The sequence below is a fragment of the Watersipora subatra genome, chromosome 1 (genome assembly GCF_963576615.1).
Source record: "Watersipora subatra chromosome 1, tzWatSuba1.1, whole genome shotgun sequence".
In the NCBI taxonomy this organism is placed as follows: Eukaryota; Metazoa; Bryozoa; class Gymnolaemata; order Cheilostomatida; family Watersiporidae; genus Watersipora; species Watersipora subatra.
Window position 1 is genome coordinate 62,796,548 of NC_088708.1, and position 16,740 is coordinate 62,813,287.

General features: G+C 32.3%; 1 protein-coding gene across 1 annotated transcript in view; it reads right to left on the minus strand.

The window, feature by feature from the left end:
* The window catches only part of LOC137390147 (receptor-type tyrosine-protein phosphatase kappa-like), a 43,351-nt gene that overhangs the window by 13,546 nt on the left and 13,065 nt on the right, over positions 1 to 16,740 (minus strand). The window contains exons 12-23 of the mRNA XM_068076423.1: positions 16,561 to 16,652; positions 16,196 to 16,409; positions 12,710 to 12,813; positions 11,086 to 11,281; positions 9,880 to 10,003; positions 9,411 to 9,606; positions 7,167 to 7,306; positions 5,077 to 5,147; positions 4,312 to 4,550; positions 3,439 to 3,552; positions 3,139 to 3,175; positions 2,365 to 2,462 (exon numbers count right to left, since the gene is read on the minus strand). Coding sequence (XP_067932524.1) covers positions 2,365 to 2,462; positions 3,139 to 3,175; positions 3,439 to 3,552; positions 4,312 to 4,550; positions 5,077 to 5,147; positions 7,167 to 7,306; positions 9,411 to 9,606; positions 9,880 to 10,003; positions 11,086 to 11,281; positions 12,710 to 12,813; positions 16,196 to 16,409; positions 16,561 to 16,652 — 1,625 coding nt within the window. The remainder of the gene's footprint in view (positions 1 to 2,364; positions 2,463 to 3,138; positions 3,176 to 3,438; positions 3,553 to 4,311; positions 4,551 to 5,076; positions 5,148 to 7,166; positions 7,307 to 9,410; positions 9,607 to 9,879; positions 10,004 to 11,085; positions 11,282 to 12,709; positions 12,814 to 16,195; positions 16,410 to 16,560; positions 16,653 to 16,740) is intronic.

Genomic DNA, 16,740 nt, shown 5'->3' on the forward strand with positions numbered 1-16,740 from the left:
TTACATGTAGCTCAAAATTAAATATACATGTATATGCTTATGAGCGAGTTTACTGTCACATATTCCATATACATGTATGTATAGGAAATGTTACTATTTGCAAGGTTATGGGTTTCTAACTTATCCAAGTATAGTTTATCAAAAATCTGCAACTTTTGGCAACAATGAAAACTTGCTATATATATGCTACTTGCTATTTGTATGCCAGATGGATACAAAGCAGTGAATTAGTAATAAAAAAGTTTTGCCCAAAAGTGTGAACTAAGTTATCATAATAAATATTTACCATTCTAACATTTAAAATTTGTAACATTTGAAAACTAATGCATAAATATTTGAGAGCTATAGACATAGCTTAATCATATTGTTGAAAAAACATTTCTTATGCCACACATTCAACCAATTTTAAAAACAGCTTAAAAACTGTATGAGGTAAATTTCTTGCTATTAGCTAAGTTTCATTACTATAGCCGACGCGACTATAGCCGACGCGACTATAGCCGACGCGACTATAGCCGACGCGACTATAGCCGACGCGACTATAGCCGACGCGATTATAGCCGACGTGACTATAGCCGACGCGACTATAGCCGACGCGACTATAGCCGACGCGACTATAGCCGACGCGACTATAGCCGACGCGACTATAGCCGACGCGACTATAGCCGACGCGACTATAGCCGACGCGACTATAGCCGACGCGACTATAGCCGACGCGATTATAGCCGACGCGACTATAGCCGACGCGACTATAGCCGACGCGACTATAGCCGACGCGACTATAGCCGACGCGAATATAGCCGACGCGACTATAGCCGACGCGACTATAGCCGACGCGACTATAGCCGACGCGACTATAGCCGACGCGACTATAGCCGACGCGATTATAGCCGACGCGACTATAGCCGACGCGACTATAGCCGACGCGACTATAGCCGACGCGACTATAGCCGACGCGACTATAGCCGACGCGACTATAGCCGACGCGACTATAGCCGACGCGACTATAGCCGACGCGGCAATAGCCGGCGCGGAAATAGCCGGCGCGGCTATAGCCGGCGCAGCTATAGCCGGGGCGGCTAATGCCGGCGCGAATATAGCTGTCGTGATTAAAGCCGATGCCACTAAAGTGGGTCTTGTTAGAAATGCTAAAGTTGCACAGCTATCATCACTAAAGTAGGGCCTGCTATCAAAGGTAATCTGGTCTCGGCTATCATGAATAAAGAGGGACAAGCTATCAAGGCAGAAGCCGGTATGACTCAGGTCTTGCCTATCAAGGCAAAAGCTGGCTATTTCGGAGAAACCAAAGGTCGCTAGCTATCACAGCTAAAGTCGGCACAGCTGAAGCCAACATAAACAAAGTGGAAAAAATTACTTAAGCAGGCCTTGCTTTCCGTGCAAAACTCGTCTCAGTTATCACAGCTAAAACTGACATGGCTAATAGCCTCTCGGCTATCACAACAAAAGCGTTCAGCTATCCTGGATAAGCCAATTATAATTGAATTTATTTATTTTTATTACAAGTTTCATTTGTTTAAAAAATAGTGATAGAGTAGAAAATTGTCTTTAATTTGTTTATGTTATGTATATATATTTACCTTATGTATTTATTTAAATATTACCAAAATAAAAGAATAAAAGTAGTCACTTCAAGCTGTATTTCGTACTAGTATAGTAAATAAACACAGATTTAATAATTCACTTTGCAGTGTCGCAAAGCTGGCAGTGTCTGCATGTTAGAATAAAACAACACAAAACCTAAAAAGCAATGTGATGAGTACTATTGTACAGAGTCCAAAAAATCATAGTTTGGGATGTACTAACTGGCATACTAGGGCTGCTGACTTGATGTTCATAAATTCGGGCACTGGTGAGAAGCTATTATCTTATGCTAAAGGGTACCTTGCTATCCTTCTCTTAGTTGATATAATAATGGCTGGTGCTATTTATTTAAACAAAGGAAATTGTATATAGCAGTATTTAGTGGCCTAAATCATAACACATGTAGTAACATCAGTTGGTCCACACAGCAACGTTTCTTACTTACTAATTCTCAAGCTCATTCTGCAAACTTGTTCATATTTTTATGTGAAATCATTATGAATACTTTATACTATCCAAGTAACGATATTATCATTTTCACTGATGCCTTTAGCTAAAAGAGAGTGTTGAGTTGGCACTTTTTATATCTGTGAAAGATTTTGAGCACTTAATTTTGATTATTTCAACTTTTACAATACCTGATAAAGCTAAGTAATGCAAAAGTTTGCCAAAGTTATACAGCAGTTTGTATTAAAGTTTCTAAATGAGCTCATATTACATCGCATGTGATGCTTTCAGTTTGGCTGCAAAAACTAGGCTTACCCCTTTCAGTCCAGTTTCATTGGTGAGAGTCACAATAGTCTGAGTTTTCTCTTGCCAGACCATCCTCCAAAAATCATTGATTGTTGCCTGAGTCGGACCTGTGAGTAAAACTGATCTGTATATTGCGTAAAAGTAATTCAGATTTGCTACAAACAGATATTTCTTGCAACATTTTATTCAAAGTTTCTTTATTGAAACCGATTTTTATACTAGCAATAAGTTTCAGTAAACTAATGCTTACTACATTAGTCTAAAATTAGACCTTTTGTGTTATTAGTGTAGAAATTAGCACTGTAGTATATCTTTTGGTTCTCTTAAAGTTTTAGTGTTAATTATTAGCCTATATATCATTAGATCGAAGGAATGAAATGTTTCCAAAAATGGCCATCTGTTTGGTGATAATGGGAATATTGAGAAAGATGTGTACAGAACCGATTGGTTTGTGCACAAGAAAAAATATTTGATAAGCTAAGTACCATCTTGAAGAGAGTTTACTAATTATGTTACCTTATACTACAAACATACCAATTTTCATATTTTACTGACGTTAAAAAACATCGTAAGTCATGTCAACAATAAGCCATAGACCATGATATGGTTTGTACACGAATCTATACACCAAATGTGGTATCATAAGAAATAATGAAATCTGATGGCTAAAGTTAACCTCTTTTGAATGTTGTGATAATTTGTAGAAAAGTAAAAAGAAAAGATTACCGATGTAATGAACAAAAGTATTTTTGCAAAAGAACTAATGTAAGGAAAGTTATTTACCTTTTGATGCAATATATCTTGTGTCTTCATTGAACTCCTGTAACATTATCCAATAAAGAGATGAAATGACAAGCATTCCAACAATCATTATGACTTTAACGTACAAGTATTATAATTAGCTGTGACAGTTATGAAACAAACGAGTCATCAGTCTTAAGGGTAACCTTTTAGCAGAACAGTTTTTTATAGAGCAGTTTGATAGGTTACTTTATGAAACATGTTTATTCTCCTTGCTTGCAATTGTTATAAACTTCTTAATAAATAGACAGACCATGTAATAACTCTATGATATCAATTTACCTTAAGTAGCGTTGCATCTATGTAGTGATCAGAACTTTCCTCATCTTTATCTTCGTCTTCATCACCTTCAAGTCTCAGCAATGTAACGCTATGGTTTCCTGAATTCTTTAGCTCCTTTCAATAATATTCAAAAAATTAGTTCTACACGTTACCATAAATGAAAAAAATATTTACTGCTAGTAGAATCTAATAGCCTAAACTAAGAAATCTACAAAAGAAATACGTCACCACGAATTATATACACCAGCTATCAAGAGTGAAGAGACATTTGCACTTGCTATTAGCTATTTGATAGGTAGTTGACCATTATGCTATGCACTTTTATGTACAAACTTGGTGCTTAGTGTACGTGATCTGTAAATTCTAAACAATCAAAGTACTAGTAGATGTATAATAGAGATATTTCTATACCTCATTTCCTCTCCAATGTGAGTCCAGAAAAAAGCAATATTTTAATTGTACTTGTTATTAGCTATTTGATAGGTAGTTGACCATTATGTTATGCACCTTTATGTTCAAACTCTGTGCTTAGTGTACGTAATGTGTACGCTCGACTAGACCACCAAAGTACTAATAGATGTATAATAAAGATATTTCTATACCTCATTTCCTATCCAATGTGAGACCAGAAAAAAGCAATACTTTAAGACTAACTAAGGAATTCTTGTTATTCAAATACAACTTATGAATTCGCACTGCCTCGGAACTTTACGTTATATAAAATTTTTATGTAATACAAAAAACAAATTACATAAACTATGTATGTTATATAAACGTTATGTTAAAGGAGGTTTACATTACATGAGTATATACTATGCAACTGTTCCTGTGGTTAGCTATAGCACCTTCTAACATTCCACAGAATTGACTTACCTTAAATTGTTGGCTGATTAGTGCTTGATTATTTTCTATAAATAGAGAGAAAAGAGTGACAGGAACGGCACTCATTAGCTTTTGCTCTTCACTTGCAAACTCTTCATAAACCGGTGAAAGAACAATGTTCTCGTACAAGTTGACATCTTCATAGGTTCTTGAGCTCCGACATATGTCATAAGCATGGTCATCATCCGGGCTACTTGACATTGACGCATATTCAGCACCAGTAGTGAGAGCTTAAAAGACCGATCATAGTCATCAAACATAGTTTAATCTCATTAGAACTTCATTTAATATTTCTACATACACAATCTTTGCAATTTGGAAATTGCATTTTGAAAAGCGCTGATTGAACAATTGATTGGTAATGATTGAAAATGAATGAGAATTGATTGCCAAATGACTGCTTGCAAAAAGATTGACAAGCTCATATTCTAATGCTACCAATAATTTATATCTTTACTAGGTATCTGCTAGTCAACAATTTCTAATAAGCCAGTTGATAATTTCATGTTAGAATAAGTGACACAGACTGGCTGTATGATAAAGTATGCTGTTTCATGAAACCTACAATTTCAAACTACGTATATCTTTTGAAAAAAAACTATAAACAATTACTAACTTTTAACATATTGTTGAAGAAACACAATACAATAGTACAAAAAATCAATAGCCATTTGCCTTCAAAAGCAAAGCAAAGAAATTTTCATGTCACAGTGAATGGGCTAACACTGTAAGTCTACAAGCTTTTAGATGAACTACCTTTAGGCAATGAGCCTTCTTGTAAACTGACACTTTCAATTTCTGTTGATTTGCCGATCTCCGAGTTTCTCCTGTAGATACATCAAAGCTGATATATTAAAATCAAATGCAAGTCTAGATATTATTAATTATTCAGTTGTCATATAATTTATATTTTTGAAAAACAATGAGGCAATGTCATTATCAAAGCACCCATAAGTACAATCATTAGCTATGTTGATATCACTAGCATTGGATATTTTAATTAATTTAAAATATGCTGGATATCTGCAACAGGCTGCTTTTTGAAAACTAAATCTTTTGCTTACTTAAAGTATACTAAATGATTCAAACAGCTTGAATTGATACCTTCATAGATTAGGGCAGTTTGTCACAAATACCCTACAAGTAGGTCCATGTTACTAATTATTTACTTAAAAGTTTTTGAAATGATGCAGTTGACTCCAATGCATTGGGTAGCTCTTTTTCAATAAAACTAGTAATAAATCAAATTGAAGGCAAATTTATCAGCTAATCAACAAAATTTAATATTGAGTTGTAATCATTATGTTAGCAACACAAGCTTGCTAAATATCTTTAACACCTCTTTTGCAATTTAAGCTCTCATACTGATCAGTTTATAACATGATCATACTCATAATCTCTATATAATTCCTATCTTGAACTTATAATAAAATATTAGCTCTCAGATCTACTGTAGTTTAAACCTAAACATGACTAGTAAAATCTTGTCATTGCTTATAAATTCAATCTCAAATAACACAACAGCAGTTTTTCTTTGTATAACTAGCTTTTACAAAAGACTCTTTAATTATTTAAAAATCTTTTATCAAAGCAAAATGACTACCAACCTTTCAATTTTATAAAAAAAATTTGATAGTGGTAAAAAACTCAAAAATTTTTCGTTTAGAGTATTTTCTTGAATTTTTGAATTCACCACTAGTTTTGAAGTAGTATAGTGTCTCTTACAAATTTAAAGGTTGACTTGCAACAAAATTCACACCACAGGTATTTGATATGAAAAGACTCACCATGTCTCACTCTATTGTGTTGTAGGTGCAAAATATGTGGAAAGGTGATTACAAGCTCTTAAAAGCTAATAAACGAACAGAAAATCGCAGTCACACGAGACCGCCGTAGTTTGGATGCCCTTTCCAAAACGGTTCAAATGTGTTGTAGATGTGAGAGATGGTTTCTGTTTAAACTTTCATGCAACCTTATTTGTTGAAATATATTCACAAATATACTTCACGCATTCAATAAAACTATGTCTATTGTCCTTACGCGTCTGTTTTATTGTCATCGTAATGCTATAACTTTTAGTAGTGATATCTTATAACTTACTGTAAAAATTTGTTTAATTTTTTGCCTTAGCTTGAAGGAGTACATATTATTGTCTGATAATCATGACGAGCCTGTTGGTCACTTGTGATAATCGAAAAGTGCTGCAGAAACTATTTGCGAAGTATTGGGGCACATGATTAGATTATGACTTGCCAATTAGACTAAACCGAAACAAAACTGCAAAGTAGCGAGCGTCTATATTTGATGCGGGGTCTTCAGTAAAACCCGAAGTGTTTGTCATAAACTAGTGTTACGATAAAACTGTTATTGAGCTTTTTATTAGCCTTTCAATTCACGTGAGAACATCTCGTGACCAGACAATAACCAAATTTTGTGGTTACGTCAGAGACATAAAGAGATTCCAATCTACGGCAGCTTTTTATTTTTGAGCTTTTAAGAGCTTGTAATCACCTTGCCACATATTTGGCATCTACAACACAACTGAGTAAAAAATGGTAAATATTTTTGATACCAAATAACTGTAATGTGAATTTTGTAGCAAGTCAACCTATAACAAAGCAAAAATTCTACTCATCATGTTTATCATTCAAGATATTTTACTACATAATCTAAATTGGTATTACTTGGCTCATATAATTTTATGTTTTTAGTGTTAGCAAAGTACGGCTTGCTGTTGTATAACAAATAATTCCTGGTTATATGATAACATGACAAACAAACTACTTCATAAGTCTTTAAGAAAGAGTACATCGTTCTGATGTATTTTTAATAATAAATAATTGTACCTTCTTTTAACACAAAAGATCCCCAGTGCAACAGCAGCTACAGCCATGACTACTCCAACACTGACTCCAATTGTTAAAGACTTCTGGTTGCTAGTTGGTTTAGACTCGGTGGTGTCCAACATTCTTGCACCTAGAATTATCTAAATGTTATGTAGATTACAGCAGTAATTTCATGAACAAAAGAGCATGGTCAGCAAATACCTACTAAAACACATCTGACATTTGACTCTTGTTGTAAGTTGAATCAGAAAAGCTACACGATTATTATTAGTTTGTATTGCATGTATTATAAACTTTGTAACAATATTTTTGCTTAGAACATCGGTTAAGGAATCATATCATTATGTTTTTGTGTTATTTGAAATAACATAACTCAAACCTAAAACAGCAAAGCTGCTTATGTACACTAGTCAAAATTGGAATCCCTATCAGCCTTTGGAAAAATCTAAATTTTATCAGTTTAATTTATTGTGGACAATAATAATCTGAAACATATTCAACAACTTTTCCACTTTTGTCGGTATTAAAAAAGATTTGAAACTTTGTTAGCAAGTTGATTTTTTGATTGTATTGATTACATAATATTTGGAAAACTTGCTTGGCATTTGTATGGAAATATGACACAAAATATATTAGCTAAAGTTTTTGTATGTATTTTAAAGTATCTTGGTAATTTATTAGTTGTGACATACAATGTTTTGCTGCATATTCTTTTGTAACTTTGCCTTATTGCTTTTTTTATCTAGCAAGTGTAAGTACTTAACTGTATGCCCAAATAATTGCTAGTAATCATTATGTATATTAGCTATACCAGTAGCTATTGGGTGCATCCCTGTTTATCAATTAACTGTGCACTGAAACTGTAAAATTTTAAAGTTTATTCATGAAGATTATTTGGTTAGGTCATTTTAGTTCATCTACATACATTTCAATGTAAACCAAAAACTCCTAAGAGTTCACAGACTTCTGAAAATTTGCGTTAGCAATTCAGTATTATTTGAAACAACTACACTAGTTACATAAAACTGGTTTTTAATATGAATCGAAAAACAAATTTTGACTAATAAAAGTTTTACTTAGCGGTAAAAAATTGCAACTTGCTATAAAACTGCAAAGATGAAGGTTTTAAAAGTAAAAAAAACCATAAAATCTTCTGCATACAAACAATTTGCACATACTCATACTTCAATTTAAAATATACAGATTACGAGTATTATCAAAACAAAACCAAAATTTTTATATTTAGGTAATTTGGTATTTCAAAAAGCTTGTGTAATTTTTTGATATAGCATTAACAGTCACACATTTACAATAGACTTAAACTGAATAAAAATATTGCTAAATAGATTCAGAAGAAACTTATAAAATATAGATAATCATTGTAAGGCAGTTTTTGGCAAAAAATAATTTTGAAAAAGCTATATAATTAAACAGAAACTAACTAATATCAACAAACTTAACCATGTAACCTTTTACTTCTCATACTTTCTAGCAAACATATATACTTACTCTGGAAAGTGATAGGTGTAAGTAAGAGCTCCAGACTTTCTTCATCCTGAACAACAATATTTACAAACATAATAATAACACATTTGTTGCCAAAGCATACTATGCGGTCATTACCACCATAACTATTCCAACTTACATACTAAGGCAGAACCTGAGCTGAAATTCTGCTCATAGTTGCATGTGAAAACTCGAATTTTTTTTTGGTGCAACAAAATGTATGCAAACTTTCAAAGGATTTGATAAATAGAGGATGATTCTGTAAGAAACTATGTACAAGCCATTATCACAATATTGAATATATAGCTTCACTGGCAATCTGTTCTCTTTTTTGTAGTTTTCTTTTTGTTTTTGTTTTACTAATGTTGTATGATCTGATTTGAAAAAAAAGTTTCTACTTTTGAAATGAAACTATCGCCAATGAAGTGATTTTAAAACTAGAGTATAATACATTGTATATCGGCAATACTTTCTACATATACATATATATACAATATATCCATATATAAATCAATAAAAGAGACTATAACTTTAGATAAAACACTTTATTACTAGTCGTTTCATGCTTGGTAACAGCAAGCTCGCTCTTACAAATCAGAGCAAAGTTGCTCTGATTTTATCATCGAGCAATCTGCTTGAATCTTACGCTTTTATTTATATATACACATATATATATATATGTTTATATATTCATACATATATATTCCGCTATAGTCTACTATGTTTTGTATTTCTTACCTCAAAATAAACAATGAGACCAACCACAAGGGAGTAGTTAGTCTCAGGTTCAAGTGGAGCATTATAATAGTTATTCAATGTTTGTCCATCTCCAATATTCACTATCAGCCCATCATCAGTTACCAATGAACCTGGAATCTCTGCAGTTATGTAGCAGGGCAAACCACGTTCAGCTGCTTTCTCATAGCCATAGAGACTGTCAGAGTCACATGTGCTGTTTTTAAATACAGCTTTTCTCTTTTGTCGGCTTCTGGTTGGTTCTTTAATATTTCCGATGATCAGCTGGTAATTGCTGAAATATATAGTTGATATTCTTTGCTTGAAAGCAAGATATATTTTAGCACATTAGAGTTATGTTAAAAGTGAAACAATCAAATTTGTTATTAAAGTTGTGAAATTCAAAGAGTTTAATATTATTTGCCTTAATAAAAACATTTAAAATACGAAAACTTGCCAGGAACTTACATACCTTTGATTTCGGATTACATTCATCAAATCAATAGGCTGCAGAATAATGGATGTGTGATAAAAGCCTTTCATAACTTTAGAGAACACTACCACATGATCTGTGCTGGTGATTGAAGTATTCTTAACTACAATTGTTACAAACCTGATATACTGACAGCATTAGTTGTTGCAGTGAGCTATTTTATCTTTGTTATTGCTTCTAGTTAAAAATATTTGTTTATATCAGAGGCTTAGTTGACTTGCTAACTTTTTATCATCTTGATTGACACTCCAAGACTCAATAGCTGCATTAAAAAAGCTTAAACTAATTTTAAAGGATCTACATTGAGACAAATTGCATTGTAAATCAGTAAAGAGAAGAAGTTCATTAATAAAACCTAATTAAACTAGTACTATGGCAGTGTATAGTTGAAAACACAAAATAATAATATTTAGCAGTAATAAGTAAAAAAAAACTCTTAACTTACTAATCTAGAAAGTTCTAGAGTTCTAACAAAACATCATTAATGTAAAATGGTAAAGTATAATCTGAGTTAATTAAAAGAGATTTTTCCGTTGTTTTAACATTATCTACTAAATTTAGCTACTTAAAGTCAAACATATTTTAGTCATTTCTGCAAAACCTATTAGAAATTTGCCCTAATTAAGCAAATGATCTTGTACACTGTAGCTACATGGGTGTCAAGATTGGTCATTGCTAAGGAGATTGTGATAAAAAATAAAATGTTGAACACTAAGTAGAATAGTGAAATTAAATGTTCAATGTACTGTATACATATTTTTGATTGACTTCAGGCATACAAAATTAGCGTTTCCTTTGGTTTAAAATCAGGTACAATTAGCTAATAACTTTACTCTTGACTAATCAAAAACATCTTGTGTGAAACCTACTAAAGCTCATGTTTGTAAGCAAACTTTTACTATGTGGATAGCGGTACCCAGAGAGTTAAAAATTATATGGCAAAAAGACTTCTGGTTGCGCTGCAAACCAGACTCATTTTCCTAGCTCAACTATTTATCTAGCGAACATATGTTAAAACCCTCTCAACATCAGGCTGAGGTGGTAACATTCGTTCAAAACACTTTAACTGTATAAAAGATTATGCTATATTATGCTTATTGGAAATATTTTAGCCAATAAAACTATTGCTTGAGTATAAGTTATAACAAAATGAATTTATTGCAATATAATTATCAGACAACTTACGCTGAAGGTGAGTATAACCTGTGTCATAAGAGCTTTGGCTATCTCCAGCTATGTTTGATGCATAAACGCTGCAAGTAACTTTTGACGCAGCTTCAAATTCGCACAGTTCAGGAAATGAACCTCTTGTGATTTTTGATGTGTCTACTGTAAAGTTAGTAGAGCTCCATAGCGGCTGATGGCTGTATTGACAGCTGTACTGTTTAAAAAAAATACTAGGGTAAACAGTAAATTCAGTTTTATTGTAGGTGAATAGAAGAATCTTACACTAATAAAAATATTATTATGTTATTATCATGTTTTCTGGATTATTGACATTATAGTACAAACGTAAAATCAATAACTCAGAAGTGTATAATAATTGCATTGTATTGTTTAATTAGCCATTATGCTTAGCTAAACTTAAAACAGCCCCAATTTAATGCTTCATCATTTTAAAACTAGATCTAAATAAACATAGTAACTATTTTTAAAGGTGTTCATCATAAAATTACCAAGGACACTCAATCATTACAATTTATTTCTATTCATCAAACCGATTAAAGTTTTTTTCTCAACAGGCGCTGTATTTCATTGTTTAATATTTATCCTATTTACTTACTAAGTGTTCATGCAATATTAAAACACTTTGTAGCATTACCAAAAATAACTAAGTTAGTCAATATGGCTTCGACAATGTTTGTTTTAAATAGGGATAAGAAATGACTATGCTACTACATAAACCCTGACAACTTTAAGAACTGCTAGGACAAAGAACAGCTGGTTCACTTTATCTAGTCACACATTGTTATATCATGAGATGTACTTAGATTTGAGCTCGTTTTAAAGTGTGTTGGATTTTAACTGAATGTCTTGTATTATGTGTTACAATTTATAAAACGTCTGAAAAGTAAATTGGATTTCTAAGCTGATAATTGTGTCTTTTAAATACTGTAAACAGTCATCAAAAATACATAGTATTTGCATTTGCACTTTTTATCAGTTCAGTGTTGATAATAAAACTTTCAATTAAAATTCTCTAAAAATGAATTAACTTTAAAATAGTTTTAAAAAAACCTTTATTGGTTAACCATCTTTGAAGCTTTTAACTGTTGCTAAATTTAACAACAAAGTATTCAGTATATCTTTTCACAAATAGTTAAAGCAATAAATTTTTTGTATAGATTGGAGGTATTTTTTACGCTTGGTCTAGATGTTAAATTGGGAAAGATTTACAATTTAGATGTTAAATTTGCCTAGCAGTGTTTTGGTAACAAATAAGGACTTATTTTAAAGTTTGTTAGTTTTCAACTCAGAGCTTTGTATTATGTGTTATAATTTATGAAATATATGAAAAATATGCGGGATTTTTCAATGCAAATAATTGTGACTTTCAAGTACTTAAACAACAGTAAAATATGAGTAGTATTTTCATTTACATTTTTAGCACTTCACTATTTATAATAGACTGCTTCAATTAATATTCTCACAATACCAATTGCTTTTAAAAAATATACTTTGGGATTTTTTATCTTTTGGCCAACTTTGAACCTCTAAAATGTGGTTAAATTCAACAACAGAATAACCATCTTAAAAGAAATCGGTACAAAAACTGTAACACTCTATTATTTGTCCAGGAAATACTTACAGTGTAATCTATAATAAGTCCATTTGGTGAGCTTGGAGGTCTAATGAATAATTCCACGCAGAAGGATGAGAAATTAAGAACAAGAGAAGGTGGATCAGTCGGTGCTACAATTGGAGTTTAAATAAAACTAACATACCTAAAGTCTTTAAAACTAAATAACTTTGTTTATGAATCAAAATAAAACATCAGTTATTGGGTGGACACAGTTATGAAATAAAATAACAGATGAGAGAACTGATAGCTTTAAAATTGATTGAAATTAAAAAGCTACAGGGGTGAGAAGTTAGCCATGTTAGCTTATGATCTTACGCGACAAGGTGGTTACTCTACAAAAATGTAACTGCATTAGATCTTTGGCTGCTATGGCAAGCCTTTTGGTCATTTGCTAACTATATAAGGAACTAGCTAAAGAAATTTTTTACCTTAGCAATGGTCGGGTTTGATTAATTATACATCTATATTTTTATGTTTGTTGTTTATTTTATGCTGCACACACATAAGTTGAATTTTCCTTTTGATAAGCTCAAAGACTCTAAAACATGATTTTTTAACAAAATAAACCAAATAATGCAAGCAATATGAGAGCTTGTTATGGCATGCTAAAATTAATTGATATATACATGTCTATATATAGTATATGTATATATTTCAAAATCATATTAAGAAGAAAGTGAACTTTTAGTAATCGTGCTACAATTTTGTTTCCTGCGATGCAACCATCAGTCGCAGTTGGTCTAAAATGAAAAGCTGCATTGAATGTGCCGACATTTCAGAAATGGGTTTGTTGTATTAATCAGGTCATTTAGTGCTAAGTGTAACTGAGAAGAAACACCCTAGCATATGTCTGTAATGAGAAGTCAAATCATTTCTTTTATTCAATCAGCTTAAGTGTGGTTTGCATATTATGAAGTATTTTTCTAGTAAACATAGTTTGCATCATTTTGTTCTGTTTTATATGGTTGTGCTTAAGCTGATATTTTCCATGTTATGTTGTATGTTGAGTACCTGTCTTTCAACTTCCAAATGTGCATGCTAAGTTCTGTGTGGTGCTGTTTGTTTTTGTGGTTAAACGTTGCTTTATGATTGATGTATCTGGTTTTAAATTTGGTTGAGCAAAGTCCAATATAGGTTGCTACGTGGTTGTTTGCATAGTTGTTCACTGTTGCTTGGTATATCACATTTTAGCTCTGAAATTTCCTTCCAAAGATCCATTGTTCCTCTGTCTGCAGTAGCAACTTTTTTGAGTGGCTTCTCTTTGTTTTGTAATAGTTTTAGTGAGGATTTGGTTGCTCGCATCAATGATTGTTTTTATGTTTGGCATTACTGAGTAGCTCAGTTTTAAGGTTTGTCTATTAAACATTGCTTGGAGTGGGTGTTTCTTTAGGAAGCATGTCGTAGCTATGCTGAAAAATCTTTGACCAATATTGGTTGCAAAATTTGGGCTGAATGGGGTGGAGGGGTTGTACCACGTGATTTTGTTTGGTCTGCCACTATTTTTAGTTTTTTTCCTCCTTATGTCGTATTGTAGTTTGCTGTTGCATCCACTCTTGTGGAATGCTTTTTGGTATGGTTGCACTGTGCTGTTAAATTGTTGTTCATTTGATGAGAGTGCGTTTAATCGTTTGTATACAATGTCTGGTAAGTTTTTCGATATGGAAGGGAAGTTTTTCTTATAGTAAGCTCTACTTTAGTAACAAGCACTTTATGCTGACTTTTAGCCTATGCTTTAATATATATATACAGTCAAACATGGATAACTTGCCCACGGATAGCTCGAACACATGGTTAATTCGAACGGTTTCTTTGGTCCGTTCTCACGTAATGATAAATTGCTATAGATAACTTGAACTCCACACTGTTAATTCGAACTGTTTTTTTTCCCAACGGCTACCGAAACGGTTTTTATCGCTTTAGAAAATCACTTTATTCAAAGCCATAGAGGTAAACCTCATCTTTTCGTAATTCATAAGCGTCGTTATTACCGCAATCGGCAAAATATTTTTGTCAACGACTTTTCTAAAGGTTTGGTGAAATTTGATTTATACTGCTATACGATGAATAGCACGGACTAGCCGGGTCATGCGCGCAAGGATTTTCGCCACGCACATACAAAACCAAAAACAGCATGTTGTTTTTGTTTTGTATGTGCGTGGCGAAAATCCTTGAGTGCGTGATTAGGCTAGCCCGCGATGAATAGTTTTCCGACGTTGATTCTGTGTTGAATCAACGTCGGAATGTTGAATGTTTAAAACGTCTTAAAAATTGTTGTAATTAAACGTATAAAACTAAAAAACTATTCATCGTTTGACCTAAACACAGAATACGTGTGTACATTCAATAAGTATCCATTCCAAAAGCATGAGTGATATACAATGTACAGTTAAACCTCACAAAACTTTTAATTGAACTGCCTCGGAGTGTTGCTCTTAACGAATCTCAGGTAAAGTAAGGTAATATTTGCATAAACTTCAAGAAAATTCGGCAAAACTGATCGTGGGTAAAACGCTCAAAAGAAAAGGATGTTTTTTCTTTTGAGCATTTCAACAACGATCAAGTTTTGCCAATGTCAATATAAAAAATTCCTGGCAATAACATCACCTCAAACAACAAACCAATCTCAAGTGATAGAAAAATCTCAATACTTTTTGATAAAAACGTTTTAAACTTTACATTAGAAGCATTTAATTTGAAACAAGCCATTTGTGCTTTTGATTTATATTACAGTTTGTATATGTACATGTATCTACTAATAAATAAGTAAATACATAGACTTGTGACAGTGCTCTGATAACTTGAACGCTCTGATAATTCGAACACTTTTGCTCGGTCCATTGAAGTTCGAGTTATCCATGTTTGACTATATATATATATATATATATATATATATATATATATATATATATATATATATACATTGATCTCAGTTTTTGTCTTGTTGTACAGCTTGAAAAAATCACAAAAATCAAGTTTCTGTCTAAAAAGATTTTCATTACTTGTACAACACTGGGTATTCAACTAATATCTGCACAATTTTCATTGTTGAATACGTCAGTTCATAAATAACATATTGATTTTAAACTCTTTTATATTGTTACTAATTGATCATCAAGTCAGACGACAACTACTAATAAGAATGGACGAGGCGCTTGTATTTGGCATCTTTAGTAATATGTGAATGTCAAATCTACCAATACCATAACAAATAATTGTTACATTTACATGTATTAAAATAGATTTTTATCAATTTTTATAAATCCCTGAAAACTAAGTAGACTCTATATGATTTTTATTTAAATAGTTGAACTGTTTAAAATATTTAAAACTGGATGAAGTTGAAAAGTTTACACAGAAATGTACATTTGCATCAAAAGGAGCAAAAAATGTTTTAAATTTTTGGGCACAAGTAGAGCAGTTCGAAGAATGGTTCAATTTTAGCAAACTAACTACTTTCCAAATACTTTCTGTTGATTTATTAAACACACTCACCAGATTCCTGTGTAATTAATGTGTAGAAGGAGTGACTCATCAATCCCTCATTATTAGTGGCTGTTATCTGAACTGTATAGTTAGTAAATGGGTAGAGACCCTCCACACTGAGTGCTTTTCCATCTGCTTCAGCTGTTATGTCTTTAACAACCTTCTCTTGATATGAGAGAGATACACTGTAGTGAACTATATTCCTGCAGTTTGAGGTGACAGCCTAAAACATAAAAGCTATCAAAAACTAGAAAATAAAATTAGTAAATACCAATCCTAATGCTAGTTTTGAATTGAAAATGCAAGAAACCAACGAAACATCTGTTTATGCACTACCAACTTTCCATCATGCGTATTTGCAATCTTCCACATACCATCCAAGTGATGTTAACATTAACAAGTTCTCTCTGCATTTCCGCACTGTATACTACAGTCTGGTCCACAAATACAACAGCTTCTCCAGGGTCTACAGAAAAAGATTGAATAATACTGAGATTTATTTCTGAGCTAAAAACTCTCGAAACCATCAACATTGATAAATTGATCTTGTCTAA